Raw genomic sequence first — 20,854 nt, forward strand, 5'->3', positions numbered from 1 at the left:
TCAGTAAATATATCTCTGATATTTATTGTTAAAGTAATACTTGCTATTTTCTCTTATTGGAAAAGCAGTTAATGAACCCAAAATTGAATGCTGCCTACAACAGGTTAGATTAACCTTAATACAGCCACACAAAAAAGCTTTAAAATTTTTACAGTTCTGTGATTTAAGATAATAAAGGAATTTTCATAACAGCATAAACAGCTGGACTCCGATATTCCACAGCTGATTGGTGCTTTATGTACCAGCAGGTTAGATCCACTAATGTGGCATAAGATGAGCTGTGTTACAGTTTCATTTACTGCACAGACTATATGAAACTCTAGAGCAAATGTATGTGATTTACACTTCAAACCCAGAAATTATTGAGTCTGGAGATTATTTACATCTGGTACAGGGAGAGCTAAAAGGATCCCGTTTTTCTGGTGTCTTGCTGTTAATTATACATCTGACAGATTAGATGTTTCAAATTAACAGTATCCAATTCGGTCTGTCTAAGAAATGTGTGTAACCTTCCCCCAGAAGAAAATGTGGGAATCAATTTTTCAATAGTAAGATAATACAGTATGTTAATACAAGAGATGATATTAAAAACACATTAGTGATAGAATAGACAGAAGTAATGAACTCATGGTGGAATGGAATACAGGATATCTAGTACAGCGGTTCCCGGAAATTGTTCCATGGACCATTGAAATCCTCAAAAACATTTGCTAGTGGTCTCTGGACAGCTGGCTGGTCATAGAGCTGTCTCGCCTTAGTTTTAGCTAGTAAATTGGACTAAAAGTAACTGAAATACATTAAATCCTTTCCTCTGTTACATTTCCGTATGAGCAGTTATGGTACTTATCCCAGGAATGTTATGCAATCATAGGCTGCAAGCTTGTCTTTTGGAAGGTGGAGCGGGAGAGAAGCAATCAAGGCTAGTATTTGTAATTACATTGAGGTACTTTTTGGTTTGATACCACAAGTAGATCGTTTGTTTTTTAGAGAAGCTGATGATTTTGTATAGTAGTTTTAAAATTATGTCCAAGGCACACAGGCAGGCTTTGTTTTTCTTTTTATGTTATAATTCTAAATAAATAAAGGTAGAGGAGGGAAAATAAAAGCATGGTAGCTGGTGTTTTCAGCACCATCGTAAATGGGAGGTGAGAGTGTTTCTCACAGTTGTGAGAGTGTTTCTTTTAGGATGTGGTTCATGCTATTAATGAGTTTAAGAATCCCTGAACTAGTCTGGTACACGGGAATAACTCCACTGCTGGAACCCAGGCTGTGGACCTTCAGTTTGACCAAGAGCAGGGTAGTGTAACAAGGAAGGTTGCCTACTACCCTGTCAATACTGGAGGCCTGAAACTGGCTAGCGCAACCGGGAAAGTGGGTGGAGCCAGCTGGGAGGGACTGGGGTCAGAAAACACACATTTCAGCATATCTCATCAGACTGCACGAGCCAGGCACCTGTGCGACACTGAGCACGGTTTAAAGCTGTCACTCTGAGAGAGCCTCTAAGGGATGGCAGTGACTGTAGTGCCATCTGTCCTCCTGTGAGGATATCTCTGCCCATGGAAGCACAGCTACCTCAACAAGCTCAGTGGGATGCAGTTTGCACTTCCTTGGGCTCATGGGTTGAATCAAACTTGTGGACTACATCTGGGGATTAGGAGACATGGCTAGCAACAAAATAAATTTATCGCGCATGGATGTAAATAACAGGTGATAAGTAGGGCTGTCAAGCAATTACAAAAAATTAATTGCACGATTAAACAATAATAGAATACCATTTATTTAAATATTTTTGGATGTTTTCTACATTTTCAAATATATTGATTTCAATTACAACACAGAATACAAAGTTTACAGTGCTCACTTTATTTTTTATTACAAATATTTGCACTGTAAAAAACAAAAGAAATAGTATATTTCAATTCACCTAATACAAGTACTGTAGTGCAATCTCTTTATCATGAAAGTTGAACTTACAAATGTAGAATTATGTGCAAAAAATAACTGCATTCAAAAATAAACAATGTAAAATTTTAGAACCTACAAGTCCACTCAGTCCTACTTCAGCCAATCACTCAGACAAACAATTAGCAGGAGATAATGCTGCCCACGTCTTGTTTACAGTGTCACCTGAATGTGAGAACAGATGTTCGCATGGCTTTGTTGTAGCCGGAATTGCAAGATATTTACGTGCCAGATGCTCTAAAGATTCATATGTCCCTTCATGCTTCAACCACCATTCCAGAAGACATGCATGCTGATGACGGGTTCTGCTCAATAACAATCTAAAGCAGAGCGGGCCAATGCATGTTGATTTTCATCGTCTGAGTCAGATGCCACCAGCAGATGGTTGATTTTCTTTTTTGGTGGTTCGGGTTCTGTAGTTTCCACATCAGAGTGTTGCTCTTTTAAGACATCTGAAAGCATTCTCCACACCTCGTCCCTCTCAGATTTTGGAAGGCACTTCAGATTCTTAAACCTTGAGTTGAGTGCTGTATCTATCCTTAGAAATCTCACATTGGAACCTTCTTTGCATTTTATCAAATCTGCTGTGAAAGTGTTCTTAAAATGAACATGTGCTGGGTCATCAGTCAAGACTGCTGTAACATGAAATATATGGCAGAATGCAGGTAAAACAGAACAGGAGACAAACAATTCTCCCCCAAGGAGTTCAGTCACAAATTTAATTAACACATTATTTTTTTAATGAGTATCATCAGCATGGAAGCATGTCCTCTGGAATGGTGGCCGAAGCATGAAGGGGCATATGAATGTTTAGCATATCTGGCACGTAAATATCTTGCAACGCCAGCTACAAAAGTGCCATGCGAACACCTGTTCTCGCATTCAGGTCACATTGTAAAAAAGAAGCAGTCAACAGTATCTCCCGTAAATGTAAGCAAACTTGTTTGTCTTAGCAATTGGCTGAACAAGAAGTAGGACTAAGTGGACTTGTAGGTTCTAAAGTTTTTACATTGTTTTGTTGTTGAGTCCAGTTATGTAACAAAAAATATCTACCTTTGTCAATTGCACTTTCACAATAAGGAGATTACACTACAGGACTTGTATGAGGTGAATTGAAAAATACCATTTATTTTGTTTATCATTTTTACAGTGCAAATATTTGTAAAAAAAATAATATAAAGTGAGGATAGTACACTTTGTATTCTGTGTTGTAATAAAAATCAATATATTTGAAAATGTAGAAAAACATCCACAAATATTTAATAAATGTCAATTGGTATTCCACTGTTTAACAGTGCGATTAATAACAATTAATTTTTTTAATCACAGTTAATTTTTTGCGTTAATAGCATGAGTTAACTGCAATTAATCGACAGCCCTAGTGATAAGATAACATTCAGGTAATAGTCAAATGAGTTATTATCCATGTAAACGCTATTGCAGTCTCCTCGCTCTCGCTTCACTGTCGTCACTCATTATGATTAGGCGCTAAGGTGCCTAGAGGCCCTTGGCTATGAGAGAAGCTAATTTTCATCTCTCAGTCTGATATGTTCTCAAGTGTAAATGCACAATGAAGGGTGAGATGTGTTGTGAAATGATAATATTTTGAAAATATGTGGTGTGAATTTGTTGCTCTCAAAATGGCAAGCATTACTGCAGTAACTAGTCTAACAACTAGGTGCTGGGCAAACTACAAACAGTTGTCAATGTACCTCGATCCTATTTTGCAACAGCCCTGCTATTCCAGTTCTAGGTCTGTCATTAATGCCGAACAATTTGCTGACTGACAGGGAGCCAATACAGATTAGGATGTCCCCACTACATTCACTTTCATTTGTCACTGGAGTCATAATTTGAACCTGTGGGCTGCTTTACGTGGGTGGATAGCTGGCTGAGTTGGCCCTGGAGGAAAAGTGCCTGCACAAGGTTTCCCCCTCAGCTAATACAGAGCTGACATAAAGACTCTTCTGTGGTCTGTCACACAATTCCGAGTGTAGAAATGTGGGTGAGTGTGTGAATGGTGTGCTCTGTTCTCTGGCTATATTGGCCTGGCAGAGCATCCCCCACAGTGAGTGGTTCAAAGCCAGCATATGTTATACCAGGAGCTAAGCCCAGAGTTCGGTGATACAAAGGTGACAGTAAACCTTTAAATTCTTTCTGTGTATATATACCAGCTAAGCAAGGAATCTGCTGATGCTCTCGACATTTATAGTTTGATCATGTGTATATTGCAATCAGTAAACATCTAGCAGGAATGCACTGGTGTTAGCAAAGTATAAATTGCTTAAGTATATTAAAAAAACAACCTCCATAAACCTCTGGCAAATAAGCAGCTGCACTTTGTTAAACTTCATCTTCACTATGTGACAAAAATGAAGTTGGGGAAAAGTAGCACCATTGCTGATAACTATCTCTTTCATACACATTGCTTTGACATCGTGACATCAAACTGTTAGGAGTATTTCTTTGGTCACTAGTTCCTTCTCACAAAAACAAACAATATGTTTTGTTGGCCCATTAGCAAGATTATAATGCTTGAAAAACGCATGATAATAACTTCCCTCTACTTATCAAGTTGTAAGAAGCATTTTACTGCTAATTTCAAAATTTAATTGCTTAATCACTGATTTGAGAAACATTCCCTTGTTTGTAAATAGAGCAGAGACTGCCGGAAGCTAGGTCCACCTGCAGAGGGAGAGGTGGTCCAAGTGAAGTGGCCTGATGGAAAACTGTATGGGGCAAAATATCTGGGAGCAAATGTAGCTCACATGTATCAGGTGAGTGCCCATATTTCTTATTATGTGCATATTAGGAACTTTCTTTCAAATGTCTTCATGTGTATTACAAACAACTCATTCCACACCAAAGTTGGACTGGCCATACCATAGTTCTAAAGTTCTGGAAGGTAGGGGTATGAGTTAAGTACTGACTCTTAAACAGTAATGCCTTTACCTTATCAAATAGAATTGTCCCCAATTGTTTACAATTGCTGAGCTGCTGTTGTAGCTAATTATTGCTATGTACAATCCTGTAACTTCACAATTCCAAAGGAAGAGAGTGTATAATTTTATAGGAACTCAGGGTTATTCGATGGACTACATCCTATAAAACAAGACTTCAGTATGATATTCTGTTGTTCTCTCCATGTTATTTGCTTTTATTAAGCATTGGTAGCCATTTAATTAATGATATAACTGGGCACCTGACTTTAATCAACTAGCGAAGGTTCACAAAAAGGGATGAGAGAAAGGACAATGAAAAACGTAGTTTAAATAAACACATTTTCAGCTGTTCAATGAGGCAATCTTATATTAACTAACATGTACATTAAGGCATTTTATAAACTTCAGAGAGAGAGGAGAACTCAGTACTGTGGACAAGACTAAAGAGCTCAGTCCTGATTTCAGAGGCAGAATAATTGTTTGTTTTCAGAAGTGCATGCTTTGAGAAAAATCAGTCAGCAACGTTGAGTACCCAAGTGCATGGTAGAAACTACAATAAAACAACCACAATAACAACACGTAGGGAAGAATAAGAATATAACTTTTTGTTATTTAGATAGAGAGACATATTTGGTATTTATATACATTTGTGTGTGTGTGTATATATATATATATATTATATATATATCTCTTTTTACTTATATAACTCTTTCCATCTGCCGATCTCAAATTGTTTTACAAAAGCGGGCAAGTGCTATAATATCCATGGATAAATTAATGCACAGAGAGGGTAAGTGACTTGCTATGTCATGTTGCAAGTCTGTGGCAGATGTGGGAATCAAACTCGGGTCTCCAGATGTCTGGTCCCTTATGCTGAACCCTACACCTTACTGCCTCCCTTATATTTAATATCTGCCTTATGCTTTGAATATAAGTTCTATATAAAACTTTAAGGATTATTGTTTTATAGTACTATTCATGTTGAAAGCTGTGGCGGTTGGATCACAGAAACCCCTTTGGGACTGTCAACTGATGTGCTGAGACTACCTCTGAGCCCGTTTTCCCTGGCAGCTTGGGATTTCAGTGCCCTGCCTGGTTTGAGCCAGACATGCTTGCCTGCTACAAACACAGACCCAGGTCTGAACCACATCCCCTAACAGCACAGGCTTAACTGAAAGCAGCTTAAGAGGTATTCCTATCTCCAACACGCAGATACCCAGCTCCCAATGGGGTCCAAACCCCAAATAAATCCGTTTTACCCTGTATAAAGCATATACAAGGTAAACTCATAAATTGTTCGCCCTCTACAACACAGATAGAGAGATATGCACAGCTGTTTGCCCCCCAAATATTAATACATACTCTGGGTTAATTAATAAGTAAAAAGTGATTTTATTAAATACAAAAGGTAGGATTTAAGAGGTTCCAAGTGATAATAGAACAAAGTAAATTACCAAACAAAATAAAATAAAATATGCAAGTCTATGCCTAATACAGTAAGAAAGTGATTACAGATGAAATCTCACCCTTAGAGATGTTCCAGTAAGCTTATTTTACAGTCTAGCTTCCTTCTAGTCTGAGTCCAGCAATCACTCACACCCCTGTGGTTACTGTCCTTTGTTCCAGTTTCTTTCAGGTATCCTTTGGGGGTGGAGAGGCTATCTCTTGAGCCAGCTGAAGACAAAATGGAGGGGTCTACCAGGACTTAGACTTTCTCTTGTGGGTGGAGACCTCCTCCTCTCTCTGATGCAGAATCCAGCTGCAAGCTGGAGTTCTGGAGTCACATGGGCAAGTCACATGTCCATGCATGACTCAGAACTTTACAGGTGGCAGCCATTGTTCACATGTTACCTTGAATGTCCCCAGATAGACTTCTTATGTGGATTAGAGTCTTCCAAGGTTCCATTGTCCATTAAGTGTTTCTTGTGGGGCACTTAACTTGCAAATTGCTTTCTTAAGAAGTTGACCAAATGCCTTATTAAGGCTACTTAAAATCAAACAAGTACACAGCCAATATTCATAACTTCATATACGAAAATGATACATGCATACAAATAGGATGATATATTCAGTAGATCATAACCTTTACAGAGATATTCTACATGGCATGTGTGGCATAAAACATATTCCAGCTATGTCATGTATACATTCATAAGCATATTTCCATAAATCATTATGGGGTGCAACGTCACAAAAGCATTTTACAAAAAAGCTATGCTCATGACAACCCTGTGAGTTAGGTAAGGTGAGTCATATTATCATCTTTTTTACAGGAGCAGAAAGAGTGAGAGGTTAAGTAACCTTTCCAAGACCACATAGTAAGTCAGTAAGAATTAGAGTCCAGGTGAAACCCTCAGCCCCACTTTGGACCTTTTATTTTGGGTAATAGGACAGGAGCAGCATAAAGGGGCTCTCAGTGCCCCATATCTAGCTGTGGGAGAAATTCCCTGGCACAGGAATTATGGAAACAGCCAAAAGGCTGCCTTTCAAGGACCCCTAGCAAGCCCTGGCACAGAGGACATACCAAGGTGAGGAGGGGTGTATCATAGCACTGCAGAGATTCTGGGAAGTGCTGCAGCCCAGATTGCAGCCTGGGGATACTGCTGTAACATCCGCCCTCCCCCCCACTGCCCCCCCGGGGCTGTCTAAATTAAGCTAAGGGCTACAGAACCCGCCCAGGATTGAGAGGGTGAAAAGGTGGTTTAAAGCCACCTTTGCCCCCCTTCTTCCTGTGTTGTTAGTTCTCTGTTGTGCCTTTTAGAGGCACAGTACAGAATCTCGCCCAAGGTCTTCTGTGCCAAGTCCTCTAACAATTAGACCAACCATTCTCTACGAAAGGAGAAACTAGAAAGGGGTGTGCGTGTGCTGGGACAAAGTTATATGGTCAGATAAAACTTCAACAAATCTATTTTACTCTGAATCAGGAATTCATGTATGAAAATTCTCTCACATTCATGTGGAATTTGCACAGGGAGCAATGAGAACTAGTCATGCAGTAACCATGACCATGTGCACAAATATCTGTGTCAGTATCGCACGGGATATATTCAAGCCCAGTTATCCTGCGTGAATCCTTGTCATAATTGTGCATGCAAAATCAAGTTTGTATTTTTAAGTGCCACTCTGCAAATCTGCCATGTAAGTGTTTGGCATCTTGGTCAGTTTGTTTGTTTGTATGTTCCTTCACAGTAACCATTTGTAACTTTCCGTAGATGACTAAATTATCCATGAACCCAATTAAATGCTTTTTGGCAATTTCATTTACACAATTAATTTCTGTTATTCTCATACAAGAAAACCACATGGAGAGAACGACAGAATACACAGACTGATACAGTACAGGTGCAGTTTTTCATTTTTATCCCACTGTCTGAATGTACAATATATATCTTTGGTTTGTCCATATGTAGTAGGGGCCCTTATTTTCTGTGATGAATAGCTGCATTTACAAGGCATACAAAATAAAATATACCACACTTAACATAATGACTAGTTTGAAATTCGGCATCTGCAACCTGGTTAAAATTTGGATTTAGCAGTAGTCTGACATTCTGTGTAAATAATTACACCACTGAAAGACTTGGAGAAACCCTTATTAGTGTTAGCCCTTAGCAACATCAGGGTGCATTTATAGTGCACCATGCTAGAGTTTAAGAAAGAAACTCCAATTAATGTTTATGGCAGTTGAACGGCTAGAGCAGTGGCTCTCAACCTTTCCAGACTGCTGTACTCCTTTCAGGCGTCTGCTTTGTCTTGTGCACCCCCTCTTTTCACCTCACTTAAAAACTATTTGCTTACAAAATCAGATATAAAAATACAAAAGTGTCACAGCACACTATTACTGAAAAATTGCTTACCTTCTCATTTTTACAGTATCATTATTAAATAAATCAATTGGAATATAAATATTGTACTTAAGCTTCAGTGTATAGTATATAGAGGAGTATAAACAAGTAATTGTATGAAATTTTAGTTTGTACTGACTTTGCTAGTGCTTTTTATGTAGCCTGTTGTAAAACTAGGCAAATATTTAGCTGAGTTGATGTAACCTATGGAAGACCTCTGCATACCCACAGAGGTATGTGCACCCTTGGTTGAGAACCACTGGACTAGATCCTCCAAACCTCAAACTGGACATACAGGGTTTAGATTTTCTTGTGTGGTATGGCTGCTCAGTGCCACACTACCAATGTAATCTGGTCCTAAAGCCCATTTAACAGAGCCAGGGAAGATCACCCCAACATCGGGGTGATTCTTTGGTGGGCTACAGTGAATGAAGACCATTCACCTCTCTCCACCATAGTGGCTTGGAAAGAGAGGCATTGCCAAAGCGAGCGGGGGCGGGGGTAGTGATAGCAATGCCCCAACACCATACTGATCATTGATCAGTATATTTTTGATTCCTTGTCACTATTTACAGCATGGGTTAAATTCAAGCAGGCTTCAGGCTGCTCTAACATGCCCGGAGACAAGTCCTGCACATGTTAGCAGTAGGATCAGGGAGTGTGAAGATGCACTCTAAGACATCTTTGCACCCCATCCTCTAACCTGGGCTTTGTGCGGTACAGCAGCATACCAGCATGTGGCCCAGGTCCTTTATGATGGAGTTAAAATTACTTCTCTTAAGGATTTTAAAAGTTCCCAGCTCTGTATCTTGGCTGTTGTTACTGTATGTACTCTAGGACAGTCGCTGAAAGCTTTTCAACTGTGCACAATTAATCTGACAGATTCCGTTTGTTTGAATGTTTTGATTTGACCTACAGGGCAACATTTTAATTTGAACCAGCAAACCTTATATTTTTGTACGTGCATTGTGCTACCTGGGGCTCCTTGTCAAGATTCTTTTAGAAGTATATATATTTCAGTGTATATTTTCACATATTTTATGCCTAATCCTGGAACCCTTACTCCTACATATAGCTGTTACTCAGGTAGTTCCACTGAAGTCATAGGAGCTTGCAGGATTGGACCCTTTGTAAGTTTTCTGAAAACTAGTTTTAAATTAAAGTTTTTGAAGGAACTCAAAGTACAATTGTAGATAGTAGCAGACATTCATCTCTTATAGGTGAAGGATTCCAGGGATGGATGGTGGTGTGGGGGAAAAAAAGGGGGGGGGGAAGCATCTCAAGAAGCATAAATGGTTCGAAGGCTGAGTATTTTAGCATTCCCTGCACCTAGCTACATTTCCTTTCTCATTTTCTGCTAAAGGGGTTCATGATGGATTAAATCTAAACCTATGCATGATAAAGCTTTTCATCTTCTGAACAGAGCACTTTAAAGAAATTCCATCAGATTCAATATAATTCTGTTAACTGGCATTTCCCTCAGTGTCACTCATACCTCCTGTCTTTTGACGTGGTCTTCCACAACCTTGAAACATAGCATGGTGAAATTCATTTTTACCACTTGGGAAATTAGAAGCAAATGTAAACAACATAATGACATCTTAATGTGCGATAAAGTGATGTTGTATATGTCGGTATTGTTTAGCATTCCTAATCAAATACATCTGGACTTTTATATACAAATTTCAGTGTTGGTAGTGCAGTCCTTCTGCATGTTCATGTAAAGCTGTGTCTATGCTTGTGACCGTGCATGGTTAGATGTACATTGTTGTACATTGATGTGTCATGGCTCCCTTATTGTCCCCATCTGAAGCCCTGAAGCATGTTTTGGAAGGACAGAGTAGTCTGAGACAGCTGGCATGCCTGAGGGGTGTGGGCATGTTCATGCCTTCATGGTGGCATGGCCCTGTACCCATTCTACAGTGCAATGTAGATAGGGGGAAAGAGCATGCACCAGATCATGGGTAACAATAGTCCTCCAAGGCCATTCTCCCAATGCATTGATCCTTTTGCTGTCTGACCCTTACCAAAATGTATAAAGGTAATAGCAACCTGTGCTGATCATTTAAGATCAGTTCTCCCGTGAACTGGATTGATCAGCACTGGGGATCACAGATTATGTTCCAAGAGCTGCGTCCTGGTCTCTGAAGCACACCTGCTTGCTGATTAATATGTGGTCAGACCATGCCATCCTCCACAACTTCACCCATACTGGCAGGAACATATACCTCTACTGGGAGATTTTACGGAGGCTGGAGGAGGCAGGCATTCACTGTACCCCATTCCTGCGCTGGGAGCACATGGAGCACTTCAAGTTCCTGTACCAGAGTGTGAAGGACTCCAATGTTCGCTGTAGGAGAGGAACATCACACATGCCCATACCACGATGAGCTGGAGTGGGTGCTCTCCAAGGCTGTGAGTACTGAGCCTGAAGTGACTCATGATTCTATTGTCAATCCCACTCGCCTTATCGTATGATGGGACACCAACGAGGGGCAGGGTGAGGAGGCAGTAGGGACCTCAGAGGAAGTCCTGGAGGAAGCCCTGGGAAAAAGAGGAGCACAGTAGTCAACACCTCTACCTGATGGACCTGGTTGAGGAGGTTCCTAAGCCATTGCAGGAACTGGAATCCAAGGCTGGTAAGTTACAGTGCACCTCCACGTTCCCTGTAAATAGCCCCTCTTGCGCTAGTAACACACGCCTGATGCTGACCCCCACGCCTCGTCCCCACTCCGCCTCTACATGGTCCCCAAGCAAAACACAGCTGTAAATCAATAATTTAATTGAAATCCTATGAACTACTATAAAGCATGTAATAGAAGCTGTAGCAAATTATTAATAAGCAGTCACTGTGCCCCTGTGTCTGTGCACTTCTCAGCCAGGACTCTGAATAGCAATAGGCTGGGCTGTGTAGACCAGAGGGAAAGGGAGGGAGGGAGGAAGGGCATAAGTTATGAAGGGACCCAGGTTGGGAAAGAACAGTTTTATGACATTTATGTTTGCTCAAAGACCCAAACTGCCCTCCCCCTGTGAAAGGGAGACAGTGGAAGGGGTTTGGGTGTGGATGGTGTCTGGGGTGTGGGCTTCTTATGTCCGGGAAGAGAATGGGTAAATCAGAGTGGTCCATTCTCTCTGTGACCATTGCAAATGTTTATTACCGTTCCCTGTCCCTGGTGAGTGGTATCTCTCCATGCTGACCCTCTCTGCAGAAGCTGGTAGAAGTGGGGGTAGATGAAGCAGCAGTTTCACAAACACAATGCTGTGTCCCTTAGTGACTGGAAGAATATACATTTATAGTGCTATTCTGTGTTTTCTAGTCCCTTTCAGTGTTGTTCGCTGGACACGGGCCAGACTTTCTGGCAATGCATAGGGAATTAGGGGCTGGATGGATATTTTCTGTGGGTCTCTCTTCCTTTTCTATGGGAACTCCATCTGCTAGCTGAGAATACGGTAAATTTCCTTCTAATTGCCTCCAAGTTTTGTAAGCATAATTCCACAAATTTTTGGTGTAGCAGATATTCACGCCGGTTCTTCAGGTCTTATGGCAGGGCAAATGTGCTTGGTCCACCTCTCTACTCAGCAATGAAGGGGGTCATCATCAACATTGCTCTGGCATAGGTGGCTGGGTGTTTCCACAGGTCTGGAAAGCCACTTCTCTTCTCCATTCTGGCACCTTCAGTACTGCCATGTTCTCCAAATGATGGCCAGCCTTTAAAGAAGATATAGGTAACTAGTAATGTAAATCCTGAAAGGACTCAAACCACACTGCAACTGGCTCCTTGATGCCCTACAGTGCAACATTTTCATAGCAGTAGTTCAGGGTATCTTGCTGTTTTTACCCTCATCTCCTTCCTTTTGGGAGGCAAAAGTAGTCAGAAGGAAGGAGGCTATAACAGTAGCATTTCTGGAATGCTAAAATGTATCAATATTGTGGCTTTTGGAAGCACAGTTACCTTGGGTGGGGTGGGATTTCTTAGGTTCCTGCAAAGGAGAAATGAAATATAATGCTCGCCTTGTCTTTGACTTGTCAGGACATTCCTGATGCTGGCAGGGAACCTGTTCGACCAGGAGGGGAGAAAGAGCTCCTCAGAGATAGCAGAGGCAAATAGAGAAGGACCATGCTCGCTGGCATTGACAGGAGAAGTCAGGAGCAGTAGAGTTCCTTAAGATGAAGGAGGATCGGACTTTTAGGCAGGAGGAAGCACTCATGAACCGGTTCATGGAGTGGGAGCATGCCCATAGGGAATGGGACCATTCACTCATGCAGTCCCTGGTACAGCTGGTGGCGGAATACTTTTGGGACCTGTCTGCCATTGGACTGCTGCTTTCCTCCAGAACAAGGCAGCACAGTCTCCTCCTGCCGCTTCTCCTCCTCTAGCTGTTGTCCAGGCTGCTCCAGCACTACCCCTGCCAGGGAGGAGCATGCTGGACACCTGACACAACATACTCTGTTAGCACCCAAAACTCTGCACGGGGAACCCCCACAAAGCCTGCTTGTGGGGAAAAATAAGCCCCATCTAGTCTCTATAGCCCAGTCTTTGTTTATCCCCCAAGCTCCATGCAGGATACCTCTCCATTTGTCCACTGCACAATATTCCTCAGTCTTTCCCCCTCTTCTCGGGGAGAGGAAGGACAAGAAGACGTGTCTACAAACACTAATGTTTTCCCACTTTCAGGGAATTGTACAATTTTTTTTGTTAATTTGTCTCTATTTTTGTTTTTATTTTATTTTTGTTAATTTGTTTTAGTCTTTTGTTTGATGTACGTTTGTAAATAAAAGTTACCATTCACTTCACTTGTGTGTGCAGCTTGCTTTCTGAGTATGATCAATGCGATATTTTCCACATGTTAGGAATGGGTCAGCAGGATTCACGACACATGACTGTGATTTCTGTAAATGCGTGGGGCCAAAGAAATGCAATGAATTCTGTCCCTCCCACGTCACCTTCAGCCCCTGGCCATGAATTTCCTAGTTTTAAAAAAACAACAAGGTTCATTAATGTGAACTAAACTGTGAAGTAACTGTTGTTGTCCAAAGCACCAGAATGAAAAACAGAAAAGAAGTTAACTGAACCATCTTTATGGCGTTGTTAATTACTTCATTGACAATACAGACAAAGGAAACAAAAGTAAATTAACAGTAGAGATATCTGACAGTGAACTGTGCTTTTGCAACACCTCTTCTCTCAACCTCACCATATAGTCACTGCTTGCAGCACAGAAGTACTCATGCATAGCACCTGATTAGTGCTGTGAGTAAGGATGTCAGAAAACGCTGTGAAGAAGGCATATATGAAGCCCATCCCAAAACCTTACAGAACTGTTTTTAAATTACTTTAACAATGCTTAATTACTCCCCATAAAGCAGCGTGAAACTGAGTTGTCAACACGCAACACCAGCGTTGCTCAATGATGGCATTATAGTGCCGATACATTCTCCACAGCACAAAACCACAGCCAAAGGTGTTAAACTTGAGTGCACTCACCCAGTTGTCGGCTTTCAGTTACTACATTACCATCAGCTGTAGGGGATTGAAACTCACTGAAGTATGTCGCTGGACAATCATATAGCAATGATCTATTGAGCTTTTTCAACAGCACCATAACATCAAAATAGTGTCCCGTGGCACTTTCCCAGGTCACTTTCTGGCTCCACGCTGCTCCACAATGTATGAGAAAATAGCATCACAAATTGAACCAGGAGCAGTATGCACATGGGTGGGATCTAGCTGCCTGTACAGGGTTTGTAAACCATATCTGCCCTGTGTCCAGTAGCTCTGGGAGTATTCTCTTTTAGCCTCACATATGTTGTACAAGGTACGGCATGCCATGATAATGCGAACTGTGTTGGCTACCTTGGCATCCAGTTGCATTTGCAGGCATTGCCAATGAGCTGTCAGATTCCCAAAGGCATTCCCCTACCATACTGCAGCTACTCAGGCTATAGATTAATTCCTTTTGTCTTGGGTCAGTGATGTTGGAAAGAGCTTCACAAGCCAAGTTAGGAGTGCATATGCAGGGTCCCCCAACATAACTGTGGGAACAGAAACTCTACGCAGAACCATGGCATTTCTGGGGAATAAAATTCCTTTTTCCTCCCCCTCCCCCCCCCCCGCTGTACAATCCTGACCTCCTGAGCACCCTGGCGTCATGGACCTTTCCCCGTGTGTCCAATGTTAGTCTCATGAATTGACTTTGGTTGTCCACTGAGTCTTGGAGAAGAAGTGAATAGTAAACTTTTTGGTTCACTTATTCACTCACCCCTTTCAGTGGGCAAAGTATTGGGATGTGCGTTCTGTCAACGTTCCCTGCACCATTCAGAAACCCTATCTTCTGATATTCTACTATAATTTAAGGGACTTTGGATATGGCGACCACACCTGAGTAGATTCCAGTATTGGTAGTGTGGCAAACCTGTACAACCCCCACTCTGACAGTTGACTTCCCAACCTGGGTTGTAACTGACCAATAGTTATCAGATGTTGCTATCTTCCAAAGGGCAATAATCACCTGCTTCTGTACTGCTATGGGTTTCTGAGAACAAGTGATCTGGTGCAGGAGGATTGGTGCAAGCTGCTTGCACAACTCCATGAAGGTCTGCTTCTGTAATCTGAATTCTGCAGCCACTGGTCATCATTCCAGCTTTCCAAGATGAGGTGGTTCCACCACACTATGCTGGTTCTCCGGGACCAGAAGTGGCAGTCTACCTATGGCCATACCATGGCAATCCCACCATTCAACACATCTTTTCCTTGCAACCCCAGTGGATTTTCATTTGCCCTCTTGGTCAGCCATTTTCAGTGTCTCAAATTTTTCAGGACCCATTCCATCCAGTACTGGACGATATGAACATTTGTCCACGGAGCAGAACTACATCATCATGGACTTGCTCCATTTCTTCAATGCAGTTAGGCAGAAGGGAGACATAATTGAGAACTGCCATCACCAAATGCGGCTTACAGTACCAGCAACACGCAACAAGGCAGTTCTCAGAGTGTCTCCTTGGACACACAGGACTCTATGATACTGCCACTGAAAAGGCAGCGCTATCATCACATCCTAAAAAGGGCAATTTAGGCATGGGGTATATATGCACATCATACACTCACAGCTCAGCACACTGTATCTGGACGCTCAGCAGGACTATTAGGTACAGGTACCCAGGAAACGCACAAGTGTAGACGTTACCTAATTGGTGATTATTTTCTGAAGTACAGCTATAACTCTTGACTGTTCATGGTGTTCCTTGGTGGTGGTTCTTTATTTTCTTTCCTAAAAATAAATAACACTAGATAACTATTTAACTCAAATGTTTGATATCTCTGTAGATAATCTGTCTATTGTTGGAGAGTGCCCGAGGATTGCAAACAATGAGTTTATATTTTTCTAAAATTCCTATGTGTCAAATTAGGTTGAGTTTGAAGATGGTTCTCAGATAGCAATGAAGAGGGAAGAGATCTACACATTAGATGAAGAACTGCCTAAACGAGTGAAAGCCCGTTTCGTAAGTATTTACAAATACAAAAGTTCTAATATTAATTTACTCTAAAGGACTTTAAACCAAGCTGTGACTTTATTCTGAATTAGCCCTTTATACTACACAAGGATTTTTGTGAAGAATCAGTGCTAGTGTGGCTATCCAGATTCATCCAAGTAGCAAAAGTGTGCACTGGCCAGTGAGACTGGTCTACTGTTCTGTCAATACAGCCAAATACTGTAATCAAACACACATCTTGACTGCTGACAGGGACATCTTGGTAGAACATCTGTCAGAGCGTGAAGGATTAAGTAAGAACATCTCGTGTTGACAGATGAACTATTCTTTTCATACCCTTATCAAATATATGCAATATTTATGTATATTTTCCAAGTTCTCAAAGTTTATAATTCTAAAAGCAAAAAGTTTAACAAAAAACAACAAAGAACCTGATCCAAATCCCATTAAAGTCAATGGCAAGACTCCCATTGACTACAGCGGATTTTTAATTGGACTCCAAGCTTTCAAATACTTCCCCAGCTCCTGCATAAATTCCAGCTGGTATGCAGCAATCAGTTATTCCAACACAGTACTGTATGTAAAATCCACACAGCCCCATAAGGAACAGAACTCCTTTAAGATTAAGAAATTCTGCGTTCCAACATACAAGTATTGGAAGAGAGAGGAGGTTTGTATTACCTAAGTTTGGCACGAATTCTAAATGTTGTACAGTCCTATATCAGTTACTTAGAGGGTCAGATACTCAGGCTGAGAGACACCATGTTCTTCCTCTCATTTGCATATAACACACACGGCTGTTTCTCAGCAGTCCACTCAAAATCATACACTGCTAGCTAACTGTTTAGTCATTTTTAACATGTAAAATGGAAGCACACGGACTAAAAAAATCTTACAATGTTTAAATTCAAAAGCTAATGAATAAAATATCCATATTGTATTTAAAGATAAAGTGAACATATCTGTCAACGAGAACAGCAGCACCGTGTGTTCCTTATTGCTATAAAGATGTGTACTTGCACATACTGTCCCTACTCTCACATGTATTGTATGAGATTAATCATATGGAAACGAGGTGATTCCCAGGGGATGAGGGGTGAGGGGGGTCACCTGCAGAATGTCTATTTAAGTGAGTTTGGAGCAATCAGACAGAGCACTCTAGGATGTAGCTGAGGGAGGGTTTCTTGCAGCTGGAAGACGGAGGCAGGCCAGGATTCTTTGGAGAAGCAAATCCTGACCTTATATTCACCTCGACTACTTCCTCAGCATGCCCACCTGACATGAGCTGCTTCTCCATGTTGCCAGTTCCCAGCTGCAGCCTTAAGCATGCGCATAACACGTATTGGAAGGTGCAGTTGGAGTAAGAAGTGACATGGAGATGGGACTGGCAGCTGGGGAGAGGCAGAGAAGGATGAGGTTGTCTCTTTGCTAAGAAGCGCTTTTCCAGGAAGGTGGCTTATCTCACTCAGGAGAGCAAGAGCTGAGCAAGAAAGGCAATAAGAATGGGGAGGAGCAGAGCTCTGGCAGGGACATTCAGAAGTCAAATATTCTAGACTTCCACACCTCAGGACCAGTTTACTTCAGAGGAGTACACTCGTCCTTCAATGTCCTAAGGGTTAAGATAGATGGTTCTTGAAAAAAATAACAAACAAGCCACCTGGGTGAGTACAGTTGGTTGTTTTTCATTTTTTTTCAGAAAAGGCCCCATTACCTCTTGTTGTTTTATAGAGTATATGCAACGAGTTTAGAATTAACTAGACATACTGTAAATCTGTTTTATTGTTGCACTTGACTAAGAACAACAATATAGATGTGGCTGGTTTTTGCTATTCTTTTAAAATAGTGGCATTTTTATAGATCAATATTTTACTTTTGCACATGACATCATTCACTTTTTAGTGGAATTAAGTATTATTTTAAAACACGTAATCAAACTATTAAATAAAACAAAATGATTGCTATTGATGAGAAGTGCAGTTTCCCCCCCCCCAGTGGAAAGCCTGATGCTGTTTCCCTGTTATTAACTTGGACTTCACAAACATACAGCCCAGTACTCGAGGTGCTGAGTGCATCTTCGAGGTACAAGTCAATAGAACTCAGTCAGAACTCATTCAGAACTCATCTGAGTACCCTCAAGTCAGAGGGTGCTCAGCTCCTTGCAGGACTAGCCCCATGGTTTATAATGCTGGCTCCACCCTTTCTTTTAAACAGCTCGGGATATATGGTATCTCTTCATCTTGAAAGGGTTTGATCCCATGCCATTGACGTTCATGGGAATTTTGCTACTGGCCTCAGCAGTGGGAGTGGGCTGGGCCCTAAAATTCCTGTTGTTTGTTTCATTATTTTTTCAATAGCTTCTCATTTGCTGTTTCAGTTTTTGCCCTGTTTTTTTTTTAAACATTTTCCAGCATCAGCTGAACTCATGACTCCCTCTCCGCACAAGCCATGCAATTGTACAGGGCAACTTTTTAATAGTCTGCATCATACAATCCCTTACATTTAAAACTAGACTGGATAAAATGCTAGATAATATACATTACTGTTGGGAATAAACCTGCATGGGCAGACGGATGAACTGAATCCAATATGATCTTTCCCATCTCTCATTTCTGTGATCTTTTGACACAGTGACAGGTTTCAGAGTACCAGCGGTGTCGGTCTGTATCCTCAAAAAGAAAAGGAGTACTTGTGGCACCTTAGAGACTAACCAATGTATTTGAGCATAAGCTTTCGTGAGCTACAGCTCACTTCATCGGATGCATGCAGTGGAAGTGAGCTGTAGCTCACGAAAGCTTATGCTCAAATACATTGGTTAGTCTCTAAGGTGCTCCAAGTACTCCTTTTCTTTTGACACAATGAAATCCAACAGCTAGAGTCAGTCAAATGAATTTTAAGAAACCCCACAAATATGTGCAACTAAACATTGTGACGTATTTATTAAAAAAATAAATTCAACATTTATTTAACATGAATAGATTTTTCCAAGAAACACTATCATAAAACTGCATGTTCTGAAGCACTGATGGCTTCATAATAATGTAATTCTCTGGGTTAGTCACTGAAATAGTCTTCGGTTTGTCTAAACCAAAGGTACCGGTGCTTTCATGTGCCTGCCCTGGAGAGAGTCGGAATGTGATATCCACTGTGAAACTGAAGGGGTAATTAATGTCTGTTTTTAGTCAACAGCCTCCGACATGAGGTTTGAAGACACATTTTATGGAGCAGATATTATCCAGGGAGAAAAGAAGAGACAGAGAGTATTGAGTTCCCGGTTTAAGAATGAATATGTGGATGACCCTGGGTACCGTACCTTTTTGAAAAGCTCATTCCAGAAGAAATGCCAGAAGGGACTATAAAGGAAGCAGCAAAGGAATAAACCCATACACACTACAGGGAAGTAAACAGATTAAATTTTGGTGGAAAACATACAGAATTCACTGGTGCTTGGTTTGACGATTGTATCCCTTCATTACATTAAATCACTTTTGGCTAAAATAAATACTCTGAGTTTTTCAGTGAATTTACCAGTAAACATTTAAAACAATCCCCTACAATTATCCATGTCAATTTCAAATTGCTCCAGATTTGGTTTTTCTTGTTAATATATTAAAGGCTGTGTATTAATTTTGCATCACGGAGTGGAGGAAACTGAGATTAAGAGACACTGCAAAATGATATGCCAAAGAAAACTTGGAATACAGTCCCACATCCATTAAAGTCGGTGGTAAAACTCCCATTGACTTCTGTGAGAAAAGCATCAGCTCCTAGGAACATCTTAATATATGGCATCCAATAAAGATGACAAAAATTCTCACCACAATATCTGCCCCATCACACTGGAAAACCATAAAGTTTTAATAACAAGATAGGATTACAATGGCTTGTATATTTTCCACAGCCAGGGAAGGACATTCAATTTTTTGTTTTAAAAATAGGAGTTTTTATAAAACATTTTGAAAACAAATGCAAGCATGTATAGTATTAAGACCTATAAATGCTGTACTTGCATACTTTGTACAGTGCTTTTTACCTTTTATATCACTACTGCTGTCAGTAGGGTTTGATGAAGACTCAGTGTGACTTAGATATTTTTTGGCTTCTAAGGAAGAAATCTTCAGAATAGCAAGGGGAGTTTGTATATTTAAAGAGGGAGATTTTGGCAATTATTTTTAAAACATGTTTTTCATAATACTTATTAAAATAGCTGTTTGTAAAATAAAAAGTATTTCATTATGTGTTTGTAAAATTAGAGTTTAAGTATATATGCTTAACAAGATAGTTTTGAACTAATATAATATGGTCTTCCTTTTTAAATAATAGTTGGCAATGTAATAGTGTTTAAAAATAAATAAATGACCTTTTGCTTACTATTGTTTGTGTCTGCTGATGTGATTACCCATCTATATAGCTGTGGGAATGAAACAAATCAGTGGCAATACACATGTAAATTCATGAACAGAGCAGACTATAGCTACACAAAGCTCAGTACTGATGTAATAATTGATTTAACACTGTATCATGGTCTCATATCTTTTTATTTTCCCCTCTGTCTTATGATGCTGATCTTATCGGAGGTTGTAGAGACAGGCTGGAAATGCATTTGGGTTTTC

General features: G+C 40.6%; 1 protein-coding gene across 15 annotated transcripts in view; it reads left to right on the forward strand.

The window, feature by feature from the left end:
* Nucleotides 1-20,377, forward strand: part of KDM4C (lysine demethylase 4C) — a 440,364-nt gene extending 419,987 nt beyond the window's left edge. For 12 of the 15 annotated variants that reach the window (XM_073345318.1, XM_073345317.1, XM_073345311.1 and 9 more), the window contains 4 exons: nucleotides 4,620-4,739; nucleotides 8,199-8,246; nucleotides 16,161-16,253; nucleotides 19,424-20,377. In XM_073345318.1, the coding sequence (XP_073201419.1) occupies nucleotides 4,620-4,739; nucleotides 8,199-8,246; nucleotides 16,161-16,253; nucleotides 19,424-19,600 (438 nt within the window). In that variant the 3' untranslated portion in view covers nucleotides 19,601-20,377. The remainder of the gene's footprint in view (nucleotides 1-4,619; nucleotides 4,740-8,198; nucleotides 8,247-16,160; nucleotides 16,254-19,423) is intronic. The other 3 variants (XM_073345319.1, XM_073345322.1, XM_073345324.1) reach the window with 1 other exon arrangement.
* Nucleotides 20,378-20,854: the final 477 nt, after the last annotated feature.

This window comes from Lepidochelys kempii, chromosome 5 (genome assembly GCF_965140265.1).
Source record: "Lepidochelys kempii isolate rLepKem1 chromosome 5, rLepKem1.hap2, whole genome shotgun sequence".
Lineage (NCBI taxonomy): Eukaryota > Metazoa > Chordata > Testudines > Cheloniidae > Lepidochelys > Lepidochelys kempii.